This window comes from Epinephelus lanceolatus, chromosome 7 (genome assembly GCF_041903045.1).
Source record: "Epinephelus lanceolatus isolate andai-2023 chromosome 7, ASM4190304v1, whole genome shotgun sequence".
Lineage (NCBI taxonomy): Eukaryota > Metazoa > Chordata > Actinopteri > Perciformes > Serranidae > Epinephelus > Epinephelus lanceolatus.
Window position 1 is genome coordinate 39036620 of NC_135740.1, and position 16442 is coordinate 39053061.

At 38.2% G+C, this 16442-nt stretch overlaps 1 protein-coding gene across 2 annotated transcripts in view; it reads left to right on the plus strand.

The window, feature by feature from the left end:
• tapt1a (transmembrane anterior posterior transformation 1a) overlaps positions 1-16442 on the plus strand; it is a 37499-nt gene that overhangs the window by 250 nt on the left and 20807 nt on the right. The window contains exons 2-6 of one of the 2 annotated variants that reach the window (XM_033633221.2): positions 3004-3134; positions 6561-6679; positions 9372-9404; positions 14758-14920; positions 15629-15764. In XM_033633221.2, the coding sequence (XP_033489112.1) occupies positions 3004-3134; positions 6561-6679; positions 9372-9404; positions 14758-14920; positions 15629-15764 (582 nt within the window). The remainder of the gene's footprint in view (positions 1-3003; positions 3135-6560; positions 6680-9371; positions 9405-14757; positions 14921-15628; positions 15765-16442) is intronic. The other variant, XM_033633222.2, reaches the window with a different exon arrangement.

Consider the following 16442-nt stretch of genomic DNA (forward strand, 5'->3'; position numbering starts at 1 on the left):
GTCTTAAACGTTACTTTAGTTCGCTGACTGTTAACACTAACGCTGTTGTTACTCCATAAATGTAACATTATACAGGCTGCAGCCATTTTAAACAAGTTGTAAAAGGTTTATATGTAACGTCACTGAGTGGAGTCAGTGCTAGCTTGATTAACAAGCTAATAATGAACTGAAACAACTGTGACTGACACAATGAAGTCATTCTTTAAAACCAGGAGCTGTGGTCACTGTCCAGCTGCTGCTGTAATGTCTGAAGTTAGTTTGCATGGCTGCATGAACTGTAGCTGCTGAAAGTTCAGAGAGCAGTAAATTTTATATGATGTAGGTAAGTTATATCACCTCACCACGGCTTTTACTGCAGGGTGTCCACACACAAAATAATGCCCCTAAGCATGTTCTGTGATCTGATAAATTTTAGCCAGTGAAAACACTTTTATCATGCTTTATCACTTCTGTAAGATATAATCACACAAAGGTGTAAAGCAAACAATTATAACCACAGAGATACACATAGGGTTAGTTACTGTTACAGTTACTTGATTTAATCAATCAGTTCATGGACACAAAATTCATTGATACCTATTTTTATAATCTTTCAGTGGTTGCAATTATTTTTCAAGCAAATATACAATGTTTCCAGTTTCTCTAATGCAAGGATGTTATGTGTTCCTTTGTCACATAACGGTTAATATATTCTTTGTTTTTCAATGTGGGTTGAATTACTTTTAAATATAAAGGTATGTCCTGATATCACAATATCTTTAGGCTATATCTCAATACACAATATATATCTCACTATTATTAATTCTTCTCAATAGCACTTCATTAATGTAAGCACTGGGAGACAGCATCGAACATAACAATATTTCTGACCAAATACTCTCACAGAGGCAAAAGAGTTGACTCTTGTTTTTTGTTTTTATTTTTGCCAGAAAATATGAACACAATGAGACTTTTGATCAATAATCATAAATAATGTGGATATAACAACTAATGGAAGTGTTAAAACAAATAGAAAAGTCTGGCAAGTTGACACATTGACATGAATCTGCTTGCAGCCTTTAAAACGAGGGAAAAAACTACAACAGTATCCAAAATCTAAGACGATATCTAGTCTAATATCTCGTAGGATATAATATCTTCATATTGCCCAGCCCTAATCTATACCATAACATAACTGTTTAACTATTTGCCACCATTTTAAACACAGAGTGGTTAATCGATTGCGAAAATGGTTGGCAGATACTAAGAATAATTGTTAGTTGCAGATAGGGATACATGATAATATCGGCATGTCATTGGTATCGGCCAATATTGGCTTTAAAATGAACCATCTGAATCAGGCAACATGCTTTTTCTTAAATTGCATATTGAATAAATATTACATACATTGAAAAGTATTGTATTTCATGTCTCCATCTGCTGGTGGGCTACACGATATGAGTATGCGTGCATGATATGATGTTAATTCCTCTACAGAAGAGACTTGATGATCACTAAATTTAGGTGGAGATAAAAGTGGATATGTCGATATTGGTATTGGTTATCGGTTACATATCGGCATATCAGATATCAGCAAAAAGATCAGACCTACTGTGGTGACACCTCACCTGTGAATTCTTTGGTCCTTTTCTTTGAGTTAATGCCCCAACGTCACAGAAACTGATGGGTCACAGATTCAAGTACACCAAAACCTTTAGCTATCAAAATCCGTGACTCTATTTAAATACTAAGGAGGAACCATGTTTGATAAGAGCCATCAAAGTGATGGATGATAAATCTACATCTGTAAGCATGGATCCTCATGTGAACAGGCGCATTGTGAGTTTATGAAAAAAGGATGAATGACTCGCAACACTGCAGGACTCTTTGCAGAAAAAACTTTATTTACTGCACCGTGATGTACGTTTCGAGCTATATGCTCTTTGTCAGACAAAAAAAAAAAAAAAAAAAAATTCATTGTGAGTTTATTTAATCAGGTAAAGGGCACATGTGCTGTTAGGTAAACAACGCTGAATAAATATCAGACAGTATAAAGTACACACAGTAAAGACACTGTAGCTGATACAAAATGCAAATCTGCACAATAGGGGACATTTATGATTTAATTAATATATATTACAAGGTTTTCTGGCCCTAATTTATGTGACAGTTAACTCCATATAACCCAGACATGTTTGTGGTGCTACATTTACTCTGAAATACAAGCTCCAATGTGTTTCAGTTCTGTGTGGGATTTCAACTTTAACAGCAAAACTGTTGGTTGTTGAACCAACATTGTACTGTTGGTTCATGTGATTTAAAACGTGCAATGAGTTTGTCTTTGTTCCCAGTTTATGAAGCACGACATGTTTGACAGGATCTCACAGCTTTCAGTCAAGTGTAAATAATGTCAACACAGTATGTGGGGCATTTAGGATAATGTCAGGTCTACATATCCAGCCTGTTGGGTATAAAAGAAGTTCCTATTCACTGTTTAATTTAATGTAATTTTATTGATTTTATTTCTTAAATTTAATTTTATTCTATTTTATTTTACATCATTTAATTTAATTGAATTCAATTTAATTTTATATTATTTCATTTTATTTAGTTTAATTTCATATAATTTAATTTAATTTAATTTAATTTACTTTATTTTTTTGCATTCATGCAGTTCAAATCAGAAAAATTTTAACATGTCATGTTGGGCTCTCAAAAAAAGGTAAATTAATCAAAAAAATTTAAATAATCCTACTTAGCTCAGACAAAACTGACTGTATATGACAAAGAAGTTCATTTTGCATGTACATCCATACAAAGGTGTATTCATGGTGCAGTGAATCAAACAGTGTGTTAAGAATATTGTTCAACTTCTAGTTTTCACCATCCAGAGAAGTTTCCTTCTCTTTCACTTTGCACTGTGACTCTCAAAACATTGGTGCTCTCATTGTGTTGATAGCTGTGGTTGTAATTGTTGCAGACAATGGCCCTTGTGGTAACACTGGTGCTCTGATGTTGTTCCAGATCCGTCATTGACGCGCTTCATTAGCGCAGAGCTCACCAGAGGCTACTTCCTGGAGCACAATGAGGCAAAGTACACCGAGCGCAGAGAGAAAGTTTACACATGCATGCGCATTCCCAAGGAGCTGGAGAAGGTACTTTATGATATATAATATATATTCTCTGCATTTACCTCCATCTGTCTGCTGTTATCTCACCCAGCTCACAGTCTGCACATAACTGTGTCAAACTGAGTCAGTCCTAAACCTTATAATCCCCCCACATGTTCTGCACTAATGTGGAACTCTATTCATTGTTTTTCTAAGTGTTATATCGTAGGTAACTGGACTTTCTTGAAGACGTTTGGCCTCTCATCCAAGAGGCTTCTTCAGTTCTGTCGGACTGGTGTGGAGTCGCAGGCTTTAAACCCTGTGTGAGTCGTTTGCCCACCTGACGCACATGTGACCTTAACGATTCTGAGACTCAGAGAACATGTGAACTCAACGACACTGGGGTTCACACACATACACACACACACACAGGGTTTAAAGCCTGTGACGCCACACCAGTCCGATAGAACTGAAGAAGCCTCTTGGATGAGAGGCAAAACGTCTTCAAGAAAGTCCAGTTGCCTACGATATAGCTCTTATGATTACCATGACCTGGATGACTGAGAATCTTCACCAACAATTCGTTGTTTTAGTTATTTATCAAGTAAAAATGACCAAATATTTGTGTGTTAAAGCTTCATTTATAAAGATATCACCAGCTTACTTTCTCCTTGTAACATCAGTTTAACTCACTGTTTTTATAAGCAGTTGATCAGATGAAGTTTGCAATTTAAAAGCATAGTTTTAGACTCTGTTAAATATATTTTTTCATTATTTTGGACCTTATATAGACAGAGTGATTTTTTTTAAAAGGAATAATCAGTGTCATTCTCAAACTACACATGCACACATACACTGTAATAATTTTCTACAAATTATTGATGTATGTTCAAAAATATATGAACATTTTATTTTGCCATGTGACTCACTGACAGCAGTTTGTTTTTGTAGTTCTGGCATCAGCCACCAGGTGGCAGTGTTGAAACACAGAATGTGGATTCGTGCGACCAACATGCTGACCATAGAAGTAGAATGAGAGTGGAGCGGACATTGAACTGTTTGCTGTGGTCATTTAACGAGCTTTAAAGAAAATGGTGATTGGTGTCAGATGTCATAGTGCCAACTCAAGTGTATTGTACAGCACATTTCAGCAACAAGGCAGTGCAAAGTGCTCTACATAAAACATCAAAAACGATGAGACAAAGTGCAAAAGTAAACATATTATCGAAGAATATTTTAATTGTATTATAAATGTCATTAAGGAGCTGGAGAATGGCAAAGTAAAATGAGCTAAAAATACTAAGACAGGGTTAAAATACAAGAATAAAACTTACAGTGCGATGTAAAAAAAAAAAAAGAAGAAATATTTGATTTAATGAAAGGCAGCAGCAAAAAAGAAACAGCTGCAACGGACCTGCAGTTTTCTTGGAGTTTGTTTAAGTAAGTGGTGCATAAAACTGTTTTGATTCTGGGACACAAAGCAGACCTGTCCCAGAAGACCTGAGAGGTCTGGATGGTTCAGACATTTGCTTATAAACCTGCATTGGTATTTTAAAATAGATTTCTTTGACAGACAGTTTGAGGTACTGATAAATACACCTTGATGACTTATAATAGAAATATGAAGCAATGAAATCCAGCAATCCTCAATTCCTCTCTAGCAGCAAGACAACAGAGAAGCACTAAAGACACGTCTCCATGCTTCATACTACGACTCCACTGCTCATTTGGTTACTTCAAAACCTCACCTCAGTGAGTCTGCAACTTGCTGCAAGTTGATTTGTTTATATCCAAGTTTATATGAAAATGAGTCCGCTACAATGGTTGCAGTGGCAACAGTACACATAAATATGGCCGCTGGTGATGCAGTTAATTGTATTGATATGGGAAAAACACGTTTCACTATTTCTCTGAGGAATCTTTGGGAACCTGATTCACTCATACTCAAGAAGTACATTTTACAAGTGTGGAAGATGGACTCTGTTTCCACGTATGATTTATGGTGAAATGAAATGACAAACACGTTTCATCTGGAGAGACTGAGATTCTATAATGAGGATAGAAATGTTGTGTTTGATAAGATTTGGGACCCTGTACTGAAATTTTAATTTCCTATTTCTCATTTTCTGTATACATATTTTTTTTAAATCCTCTTTTAACAACACGTTATACTAATTACTCTGACTGTGGCCACTGTTACGTATGATGTGCTCAGCCTGTTGGCTTTGTTTTTCCTATGTTTTATCTGTGCTCTAAAAAAGCAATAAATGTATATTTAAAAAAAAGAAAATGGCCACCGTTCTGACCATCCTGCTATATTACTGCTCGGCTGCTGCATCTGGATATGTGTGGGTGGAAATCACTTCACACGACAGGGAATCTTCCGTTTTTTTAACTTTATTTAACTTCGGCAGGAGACTCCTAAGCACACAGCCATTTACATGAGTGAAGGCAGCTGTGCTTGGTTGTGGACTCAGTACACAGAACAACAAGCTAGCACTGTCCATGTGATGAGCTGTGAGCACCGTTCAACCTCACTGACTACTTCTGTGAAGTCTTGCTGCCTTACATACATGATCTTGTCATGAACTTACCAACACGCATCATTTAAGGCAAGACAGGAAGCATAAACTTAACTCCTGTGAACTGGAAAAAAAAACACAGGTTAACATGTCACCTGTCAAGAAGACTGGCCCAAGTAATTAAATTACAATTATGTTTTAAAAATTCACAGTTAGACCATTGAGGCTTCTTTGTCTATTGTTTGTGGAGTTGAGTCGACCCTCTCTGCAGGAATACAAGCGAGCCCAGACCAGCGTAGCTCCTACTGGCTCGGGTTTTCCTTGGAGGGTAAGAGAGGAATGTATGTCAATATAAGAGACCTCAGCTACTTCACTGTGTTAAGCAGACTAACCAACTTCATGGATGCCTGACAAGTCACATAGAATCTACCAATGAGGGACAAACCCTCCCACCAGCTTCCACCAAAACTGATCTCAGTGCCGTCATGTTTCTCCAGTTAGAAGTAGGAGTAAGACGACACCAGCTGATTTAAAGTCACGGCTTTTAAAAATGAGAAGACAATGGCTATTTGTATGAGGAGAGCGGTGAAGGTATGTGTCTCTGCATAATTAGGTTTAGGCCGAGGTTTGTGCACGTGACATGTGGTTATTAGTTTTCTCCTGGCTCTTCCTCCGATGGAAATATGTTTGACGTCCTCAGCAATTAAGAGAAATCATTTTTTGGATGTGAAGAAACTGTCATAAATCCCTCCAGTGATGGCTTTATTTTATTGTTGTTGTCCTTTTGACACAGAGAAGTACTTAAAGATGATGAATAAATATGTGTGCAGGCTGTACAGTATCTTTCTCACTGAGGGCCATTGTTTAACTTGAAGGTGTCACTCTCTGCACGTCGTTCACACTGACAGTCGTTGTTTGACCTGGACGTCTTTCTGTGTGTGTTTTCCAGCTGATGATCTTTGGCTTCTTCCTGTGTGTGGACGCCTTCCTGTACGTCTTCACCCTGCTGCCTCTCAGGGTGCTGCTGGCCGTGCTCCGCCTCCTCACCCTGCCATGCTGTGGCTTCAGGTCAGAGCCAAAACACTCTCCTACCTGTAAAAAAAAAAACACATACCTGCATAGCACCAAAAGAAACAGTTATAAACCTGCACACAGTGTAGATACAGCAACACATAAGCCTCGGGTACAATTACAGCTGAAAAGATATCCTCTGATAACTGATTATTATGATTATTCATCAGTTTTTTTGGGAACAAAATTATTGAATTTGTTTCAGTGTTTTGCAAAACAGTGTCTCCAACTTCCTAGATAAACTTAAAGCAGGACCCATATTGTGGGTCCTCTGGCGATTCCCACCCCTAACATATACATCATGAAGGAAGTTATTATGTATTATATTTAAGGAGGCACACACACAGATACGCGCATACACTTGACTCTAAAAACTGTTGTGTTGTTTTTGGTGTATGAGCATGATTTGTCTTAAAGTAATGCAACATTTTCTGTTTCTTGATTTTAAACAGACACATGGATTTGTGAGAAATGTTTGTGTTGTTTCTCTCTTGTGACACGGTCATGTTTAACTATTGGTTGCTACTTTCAGCAGCAAATGTCCATAAACTGACTGAAAAATATGCTAAAATGGGAAAAAGCATAATACTGCTGATCCTCTGCAGTAATATATCACCAGTTCATGACTTTTGTTGATGTATTTCCCTAAAAACAGGGAACAGATAAGTTTTGAAAAAGCAGCTGTTTTCCATTTTCACATGGAGTGAAAATAGACCTTAAAGACATTCTGATAAAGGTTTCTGTCCATTGCTTATTGGACATCAGCTGTCAAGGTTTGTCTAATTACTGGTCTGTCTTTTACCAGGATCATGTTGCTGTCTTTCTCGCCACATGAAAGCATTCTTAGGTCTTTAGATTTTACTCTACAGGTCTAGAAAGTCTTTAAATTATTTTCACAGTGTTTCCAGGTCTTGATAAGTTTGGGGTTTGCACAAAAGATCTGGACATTTAGAAAAACAATTCTCACTGACTATGTTTACATGCACAAAATGATGGTTTTTGCCCTTATTAAAAAACAAAAAACAATATTCCTTTGTAGCCGTTTACATGGCTAATGAAAATGTATCTTCCAGTTTACATGCAGCCGATTAACATGCCCCAACATTTTGTTTATGACGGCAAACATAGAGAAGTGAAACAGCTGACACTGCCTGTCATTTTGCTTCTTTGCATAACATAGCATTTTTAAAAATGTTTCCAACAACCTTCTTGAAAAGTCAGGTGTTGCAATAATTGCGCATATCCAAAAATCTGATATCCGAGTCTTTCACAATGTTTTGAAGTAGGTATGTTTCTCTTTCTGACCATAAATGTGAGCTTTTCTTTTGGGAATGCATCTCTACTCAGCCTTACAACCTGTTGGTGAGTTGGTTTGTGTACTGCGTATCCACAGCTGACACACAGAGCTGACCATAAACATGCAAGATGCTGTGTGTTGAAAACTAGGGTACAAACCCCAGATGAGATGTGTATAGATGTCCAAAGAATGCTCCTAAAACCTGAATAATACCGAAATATCCCGTTTGTCTTAATCAGAAAATGCTACATTTGTAAAAAGGCCTCGTTCGGAAAATAGGTGGAATATGCTGTTTACAAGATCAAATTCAGAATGTTGTCATATCTGGAATAATAGTGGAATATTAGTGTGCATGTCAACATAGTCAGTGTTGCTTTTAGCCAGCTATACAAGAGTCGTCTTCTTCCATAAACATGTGTTTTCATTAACAGCTGTTTCATTTTAACCAAAGTGTCCCTGAAAAGTATGTAGTGTTGAAAATGGAAAGCAGCTGTAGTGAAATGTAACTTAATACATTTACCACATTTTGGAAGCAAATACTGTACGTTTCAAACTTTTTGCTACATTTATTTAGGGATGCACTATATTGGATTTTTTGCCAATATCTGATATGCCAATACATAACTTTTTTTTTTAACGATAACCAATATCAGTATTGATGTATCCACTTTTTTCCCTCCCACCTAATTTTAGTGATCATCAAGTCTCTTCTGTAGTGGAATTAATATCATATAATGCATACATACTCTTATCATGATGGCCCACCAGCAGATGGAGACATGAAATACAATTCTTCTCAATGTACGCGATATTCATTCAATGAGCAAAATAAGAAAAAGCATGTTGGCCGATTCTGATCGTTCATTTTAAAGCCGTTATTGGCCGATACTGATGACATGCCGATAGAATTGTGCTTCCCTAATTTATTTGTCACTGGTTGCTTTGCATATCTAGATAATACAACATATAACCTGTACTTAGATTGTATAGGTTCAGGCACCAAGCTGTGTTTAAAGTCATTGAATTAGGTCTCTGTTTACCAGCTGCAACATTAAAGTAACAGACACATTAATGCATCAATAATTATAACCCTGTAATGTATCATAAAGGATTCTGAAATGAGCCATTCTGCATAATAACTGCTGTTACTTTTGATACTTTGCTTTGAAGCTAATACTTTTGTACTTCTACTTTTACTTGTAACAGAGTATTTTATATTCCTAATTTGCTATTTAAAGTAACAGTTCTAAACACTTCTTTGACCACTACAAAAGAAATGCAGTGAACATACAGTTTCATATGTACCTGAACACACCTGATGGACGCTACCTGTCCTCCTGCTCACCTCACCCTCTGTCTGATTCTCCCCCTCGCCTTCCTCCCCCTCTGCAGGGCACGCACATGCCCGTACTGCAGAAGAAGCAGGTACGCTCCTTAAAGCCGATCAAGGCTTCACAAGCGTTACCACCGTCCTGAACTGGCCTCCACATCATTCATCAGTTTCTCTTCATCTCCATTGTGTCCATAGCTTGGCTCCTCATGTCACGTTTCCATTCTCTGAGCCAGAGCAGCCATGTTGGTTCCTTACAAGTCTTTTTTTTTTTAACTCATCCAGGGAAGGTTTGCTGAGAGTGCATGCTCATTCTCATTAAAATGTTGCTTGTCAGTGATACAGCTGCACATGCCTAAACTGGAGGGCTGCTTACTGTACAGCTCCTCTGGAACAGTCTGGGGCTCATTTTTCTCATCTAACTCAGTTGTTGTTGTTAAGGGAAGGGAAAACTCTACTGATTCACCTTCCCTGCACAGATACCCCCAGCTGCTCTGCAGGTTTGCTTCTCTAACAAGGTTCTGTAACAGAAATCAAGCTCTCTGTGTTTATTTCTGCTGCAGAGTCTTAATGCCTTTCAGGATAATACAGTATGAATGGCACATCGTGGTGGCTGCTTGGAATGCAGCACATAGCTGACTGCGCTCAAACATACATAATGTGTGTTATGGAGATAATGCTTGTAGAATAGAAATAGTGAAGACTGCTTTGTGCAGGCTAAACTACCAGCTGGCTGCAGCAGCTTCGCCTCCAGAGAGCCGAGTATGTTGCACATGTCAAGGATAAGCATCAGTATCATAAACACCTGAATACAAAACTGCTGTTTACCAACATGTTTTTAAGGGAAGTGTAATTTTGTCAATCTGTTATTTAATAAGAGGCTTGATAGGAATTTTGAGCAACAATTTTGATGATTGATTGTTAAAGTCAGTACTTATCTTACAGCCCATGGGAAAATCTGGCCTGCAGTAGGGGGTCGGCTGGCCTGCTGACCATTTTCTAATTCACAGTGAAAATGAACTGATCACATTGAGATTTTTAGAATACATCCAAACAGAGCTTGTTTATAAAAAAAAGAAAAGAAAATGCTGTGGGAGTGTTACGCCCCAGTGTAGGGATGTTAGAGTGTAACATAAAAAGTGAAACTGAGAGCATGTATGAGTGAATAATCTTGAGCAATTTACCACTAATGCAATGGATCTGAAAGTTGATTACAGGAAACTGGTCGTCTGCTAAAGGCAGGTGATACAAGAAACCCGGACAAGGACTTCAGGGTGAACACGGCCAAAATAACAAACAAAACCCACCTATCTTTCCTCAGAGTGCTGCCTCGGCCCTGCAAACAAAAGAGGCAAACAAAAATGCAATGCTCAGCCTGACTCCCTAAACTAAACTGAGACAGGAGGAAAAAAAGTTTACAACAAAAATGGCATACCATGATCCCCCAGACTCCCCGATAGAAGTCTGGACTAAGCCCCCAGTATCCTCACATCCTAGAAACGCCTCTGCGTACACCTCACCTGACACGAAGCTGCTACAACTGGATTTGTCTTCTGACAAATATGACTGATGACAGCAAACATTGAAAAATTGAATACAGACTATGATAAATATGATTAACAATTGTTAATTAACTGACCCCTAGCCTCCCGTCATTTTGCAAAAGTGGCCCCCAGGCAATACAAGTTGAGTATCCCTGATTTAAGTCATTTATGAGACATACGATGTCAATTATTTATTGGTTCCACCTCCTCATATTTGAGGACTTGTAATCACTGTAGATGAAATGTCTTTGGGTTTTGTGCTGTTGGTTGAACAAAATAAGACATGTGAAAACTGTTTATAGATTTATTTATAGGTTAAAAACATTTCAGTTACTAACTGATGATCAAAATAATCAAGTTAAGTCAGATTTATTTGTAGAGCACATTTAAAAACAAATGTCGACCAAAGTGCTTCACAAAGAAATGAAAAACACAGAAAGGATCAAATAAAAATCAGGAATGGAGAGCAGTGATTGGTCACCATATCTGAAGGGTTGGGGGCTGGAATAAGGGATGAGAACTTCAGAGATGTAAGCACGTGTGTGCGTATGCAATGCTTTAAAAACAAAAGAATTTTAAAATCAATTCTGTACTACGATTGGTGCCCTATTAACTTTTATGTCTGATTTAAACTTTTTTTAATACGGTTTCTCTTTAAGTACTTGTTCAGCAGTGACCCTGTTTTATCATATTTATTATTCTGTTTCCCAGTCATCCTATCTTTTACCCGACTCCTTTATCTTCTGCTTCAGCACACTTTGTCCCACTATGCTAAACCTTTATTTATTTTAAGTTATTGCACATTGATCACTGAACAAAAAACTTAACAGCAAGTGGGGAAAAAAATTATATTCATAAATCAGTAATCTGGGAGTCCTCAAACTTTTGTTATTTTTGAGTCGTGCTTCTTTTACATGAATGACTTCTGTTGTGACCACTAGATGGCGCTGTAGCTTCAGAAAAACAACCTATGAGAACTCTTCAGTAACATACGGACACCTCCCTGCTGTTAAATAGTTTAGTTTTATCTGAATCTCATCCTTTTTCATGTGTATAGATATTACAGAAAACAATCAATAGGGTTAATGGCTTTTATGTAAGTTCACCTCATCAGTTTAATTTTTGGAAATCCTGATAAATTCACTGTATTCAAACTTAAATCCCAACTAGTTGGCAATGAAGGCAATCACTGTCTTTTATGCTTTGGACAAAAAGGCCCAGATGTTCATCTCATCCTCTTCTCTTCACAGCTTTGTGCTCAGCTGCCTACAATTCAGAAAACACTTGATTAAACTCATTTACACATGTTCCCAAACTCAGGGCATGTTCTCCTCTCCTCTCCCAGCTCGGAGTCTGCACCTAAAATAGTTCACATCTCCACACCCTGCAGTCCCCCCTTTCATCCATCTTTTCCTCTCTCATGTTTTAAAAAAGTGTAACGGGGTGAGGAGTAGCCCTGTTGTTGTGGTGCAAGACTAATGAACAGCTGCTAAAGTTTATTAAGGTAATGATGGCTGTTAGAGTAGCTCATTGTTATCCTGCTGTGTCTCGTGCTCTAGTGTTAGTCTAGTGTTATTGTGTGTGGTTTAAAGTGATTTAGTGGGGTTCAGCTTGCGCAATATTAAAGGGTAACTACTGTATTTTTTCAGCCTGGGCCCTATTCTCCATGTGTTTGTGTCTTAGTTGAGTAATAGGAACAACTTCTTGAGAAAGTGGTCCAGTATTGACAGAGAGGGCTCCAGATGTAAACAGGCTGCCATGTAAATTGATTTCATTTGCCCCCTAAGTGTGGTTCCTTTGGGCAGGTGTGAACACAGCAATCACACTCAGGTGTGCACCACAACAATCGGACCAAGACCTTCTTGAAGAGTTGGTCTCGGTCCGGTTACAAACGAACTCTGGTGCGGTTCGTTTGTGGTGAGAACGTGTTCCAACCTGGATGTGAACCAACTGCAGTCACATGACACATTGTTTGGGTTAAACATGAGCATGTTACAGTCCTGGAGGATTATTAATGTGCACCTCCTCCTGTACTGCCTTAATATGCACATTCAGCACATCCAATGCATCAAAACATTGTTTTCTAGTTGGAGCCACGCCTCGTTTTCAAACTGTGTGGTTTGACTAAAATGAACAATGACAGCAATATAGTCCACGATGAGCAGCGCTAAAATCAACCTGCGTAGTTGTCCCTCCATTGTGACATTAGAAAGTGTCACATTTATCTTGCAAGTGTACTCTTCTTCAACGTTTGCTTTACTTTCTGGATTTTTCCCTCATGGAAATTCTGACCAATCCAGAGCAGCTTTCTCGCACAAGGCATTTGATCTGGTCCGCTTGTAAATGCTGCCGTGAGAACACGAACCAACTCTAGGCAATTATGCAACTTTGGAACAAAATTAGTCCCTGATTCAGACCAAAGGAGACGACTCTAGGTCTGAAAGCGCCACAAAAGTGTTTGCTTTGCCACTGACAGGTTCAGATTGCTATTCTTAGTACTAAAAAAACAGTATGGAAAGGAGAGACAGACCTTTTTGTTAAAGAGTAAGATCCTTTTTGTTTAACCAGATAAGCTCTGAAATCGTTATCACCCAACATACAAGACTGCATTACATTGAAGCCTGTTTCATATCTGCTGGCTGCTGCCTTTTCACTCAGTACTGGAGAAATGTTGTCCCCATTAGTATTTCCCATATAAAAACATGGGAAATAGGATCCTGGCTGAAAAATACAGACATTACTCTTCAAGAGAGATGGCTGTTACTGTGAGAAATGATACTGTAGTCTTTGTGGCACTGTGGCAAAATAAACAGCCATCAGTAAAATACTGTGTAATTCTGGTGTATCATGTTTTGACATTTTTATCAGCAAGTAGAACGAACCATTTCTGTATGAAAACCATAATGTGTGTGAATATATTGAAGTTGTGATTCATAGTGAGTAAGCAGCCTTTGTTGTGAGTGGATGAAACGTTTTCTTTTTTTTGCAGTAGTGGACGTAGAGTCCAGTCACACAGCTGACATGTAAAATATGCTGGGTGTCTTAGAGTTAAGCTCTCTCTCTGGCTCTTCCCGGTTATCCCTGTCATAGTAAATACTAAATAAACGGTCCTATGGATTTGTCAGCCCTCCTCTTAACATGCTCCCAAGCTGCCACTGCCAACCATTGCTATTAATTATGAAAGCTGCACGTTTTAAATACATTAAAAAACATGCTTTGCTGTTCTCGCAGTATGTGACAGCTCAGCCTGTGTGTTTTCTTCCACTGATGCTGCACATCCAGCACCATTTTAAATATTTCTGTCCAAAATGCTGGCCACATTTTGGTAACAAAATTGAAATATTAGACACTCTAACACATATAAATCTTTGTTGGTGTGTTGTAGTCTGTTTGGTAGATAAGAACGACAAAGATTTAATCTTTATAAGAGCGGAGGCACTGAATGAAAACAGAAACATATTAAAAGGAGATAAATGTTATGAAAGGAGATAGAAAGGAGACACTAACTTTAATATTTCATATTGTATTTTTTGTGTTATCAGTACTTGTGGCTTTTTCCTTTATGTGGGATATCAGATTTTGAACAGAAAATAATTATTTACCCCTGTATGTGTTGACCTGCTGTGTCCTCGCATGGTAAGAATAGCAGAGATTGTTCAAACCCTCCATATACAGCAGCAGACATTGATGTTACTGTCGTGGTCATACATTTACTGGGTAAAAATATGTGTTTGTCAGCATGCACGTACATTACAAACACATCAATGGACATATTACACTATCAGCATGCAAGTATGTCTTCAAGTACGCACAAATGTTCCCAAAGGTTGGTTAAATGTGTTTATTTATTCAGTACAGATACTATAAGTTGATCTCTCTGTGTGTTTTGTGTGTGTGTGGTCAGCGGGTCTCGGCTGCTGCAGCCAGCGCAGGTATGTGACATGCTGAAGGGCCTGATCTTGGTGCTCTGCTTCTCCATGATGCATTATGTCGATTACTCCATGATGTACCACCTGATCAGAGGACAGTCTGTCATCAAACTCTACATCATCTACAACATGTTGGAGGTAGGTCAAATTTTATACACTCACATCTGACGTGGTGGAGAAATCACTTCATGTTGGTGGATTCAAACCTTCAAGTGCACTCACAGTTTTTTACGATTCTGTGTATTTTCCAATTTTGTGCATACAGTGTACATATTTTATGGCTTAATTATACAGACAGTAGATGTATCAATCTGGCTACTGGAACACATTTTCTAACCTAAATCAACCAAATACAGAGATACAACTACCTTCAAAGTTGAAAGGCTTATCAAAACCTGGGATAGATGCCTAAATTTCTGGAAAATTATTGATGTGGCAAAAGTTAAAGGTGAAATACTGACTGCACATTGGATGTATTTGGAATTAGGGCTGGGTGATATTGACAAAAATTCATATCTTGGTATTTACAGGCTGACAATACATGATATATATCTTGGTATTTTCTACGAAACAGCAACATGTTTTCAGCTGCAAGTCAAAGCCACATTTGAGATGTCACAAGCAGTTTTATAATAAGAGACTGCGATCAAAATAAAATGCAAAGACACTGACTTTATTGCCCTGTTTTAAAATATGTAGCTGCACAACAGTTACACCTCCAAAACATTAAAAATGGCTTAATAGCAACAATTTCAAACACAAGTACACAAATGAGCTTCATTATAAAGGAAATGAACCAAATGTCTGCCACTGTTAATAAGTCACAATCTGTTATCCCTCTGTCAGGTGGCCGACCGCCTCTTCTCATCCTTCGGTCAAGACATCCTGGATGCTCTCTACTGGACGGCCACAGAGCCCAAAGAACGGAAAAGAGACAGTATAGGAGTCATTCCTCACTTCCTGATGGCCGTCTTTTACGTCTGTATCCTTCCTGTTCAGATCCACATCCAAAAGAAATGTGGTCGTTGATTGGAATTTTGTGATTGATGTCGGTTGTCTCTTTCTTCTGTGTTTGACAGATGACATCCGGTCACAGTCTCATGAAATGTCCAGAACTGTTTCTCTGTGAGATTTCTGAGCTGTGTTTGACCCCTGAAAAAGATAAATGAAGCTTTTAAGCGCTGTATCACTCGGCCGACAGACGCCAGAGTGAAATTTGTTTTGATTTTTTTCCAACAAGACGGACAGACGAGCTAAAAGGCAGAAACTGATTAAGTTTACTTTGGGCCAAAGTGCTCTGAACCAGCTGAGTTCAGTGCAACATAGTGTTTGTTTATATTGTTTTCTTGAGCATACAGTATGTCCTTCAGTCATGCATTTGATGTTTGATTCTTTTTTTGTATTGATTATTGTATGGATGCACTGAAACCCATGACTGTTGTTTGCAGCCTGCCTGAATATAAAAGGGGTAGTTGGGATCTGTGAAGTGAGGTTGTATGACGCACTTATCGATAGTCAGTGTATTGCGTACAGTAGATGTCAGTTGACATGCCCCCAGTTTGGAGAAGCAGACAGGAGTACTGACACAGAAGCTAAGCAATTTACTGCTGTGGACAGGGGCAGCAATCCTGTCCACATTGACTTTAGAATAGTACCTCGA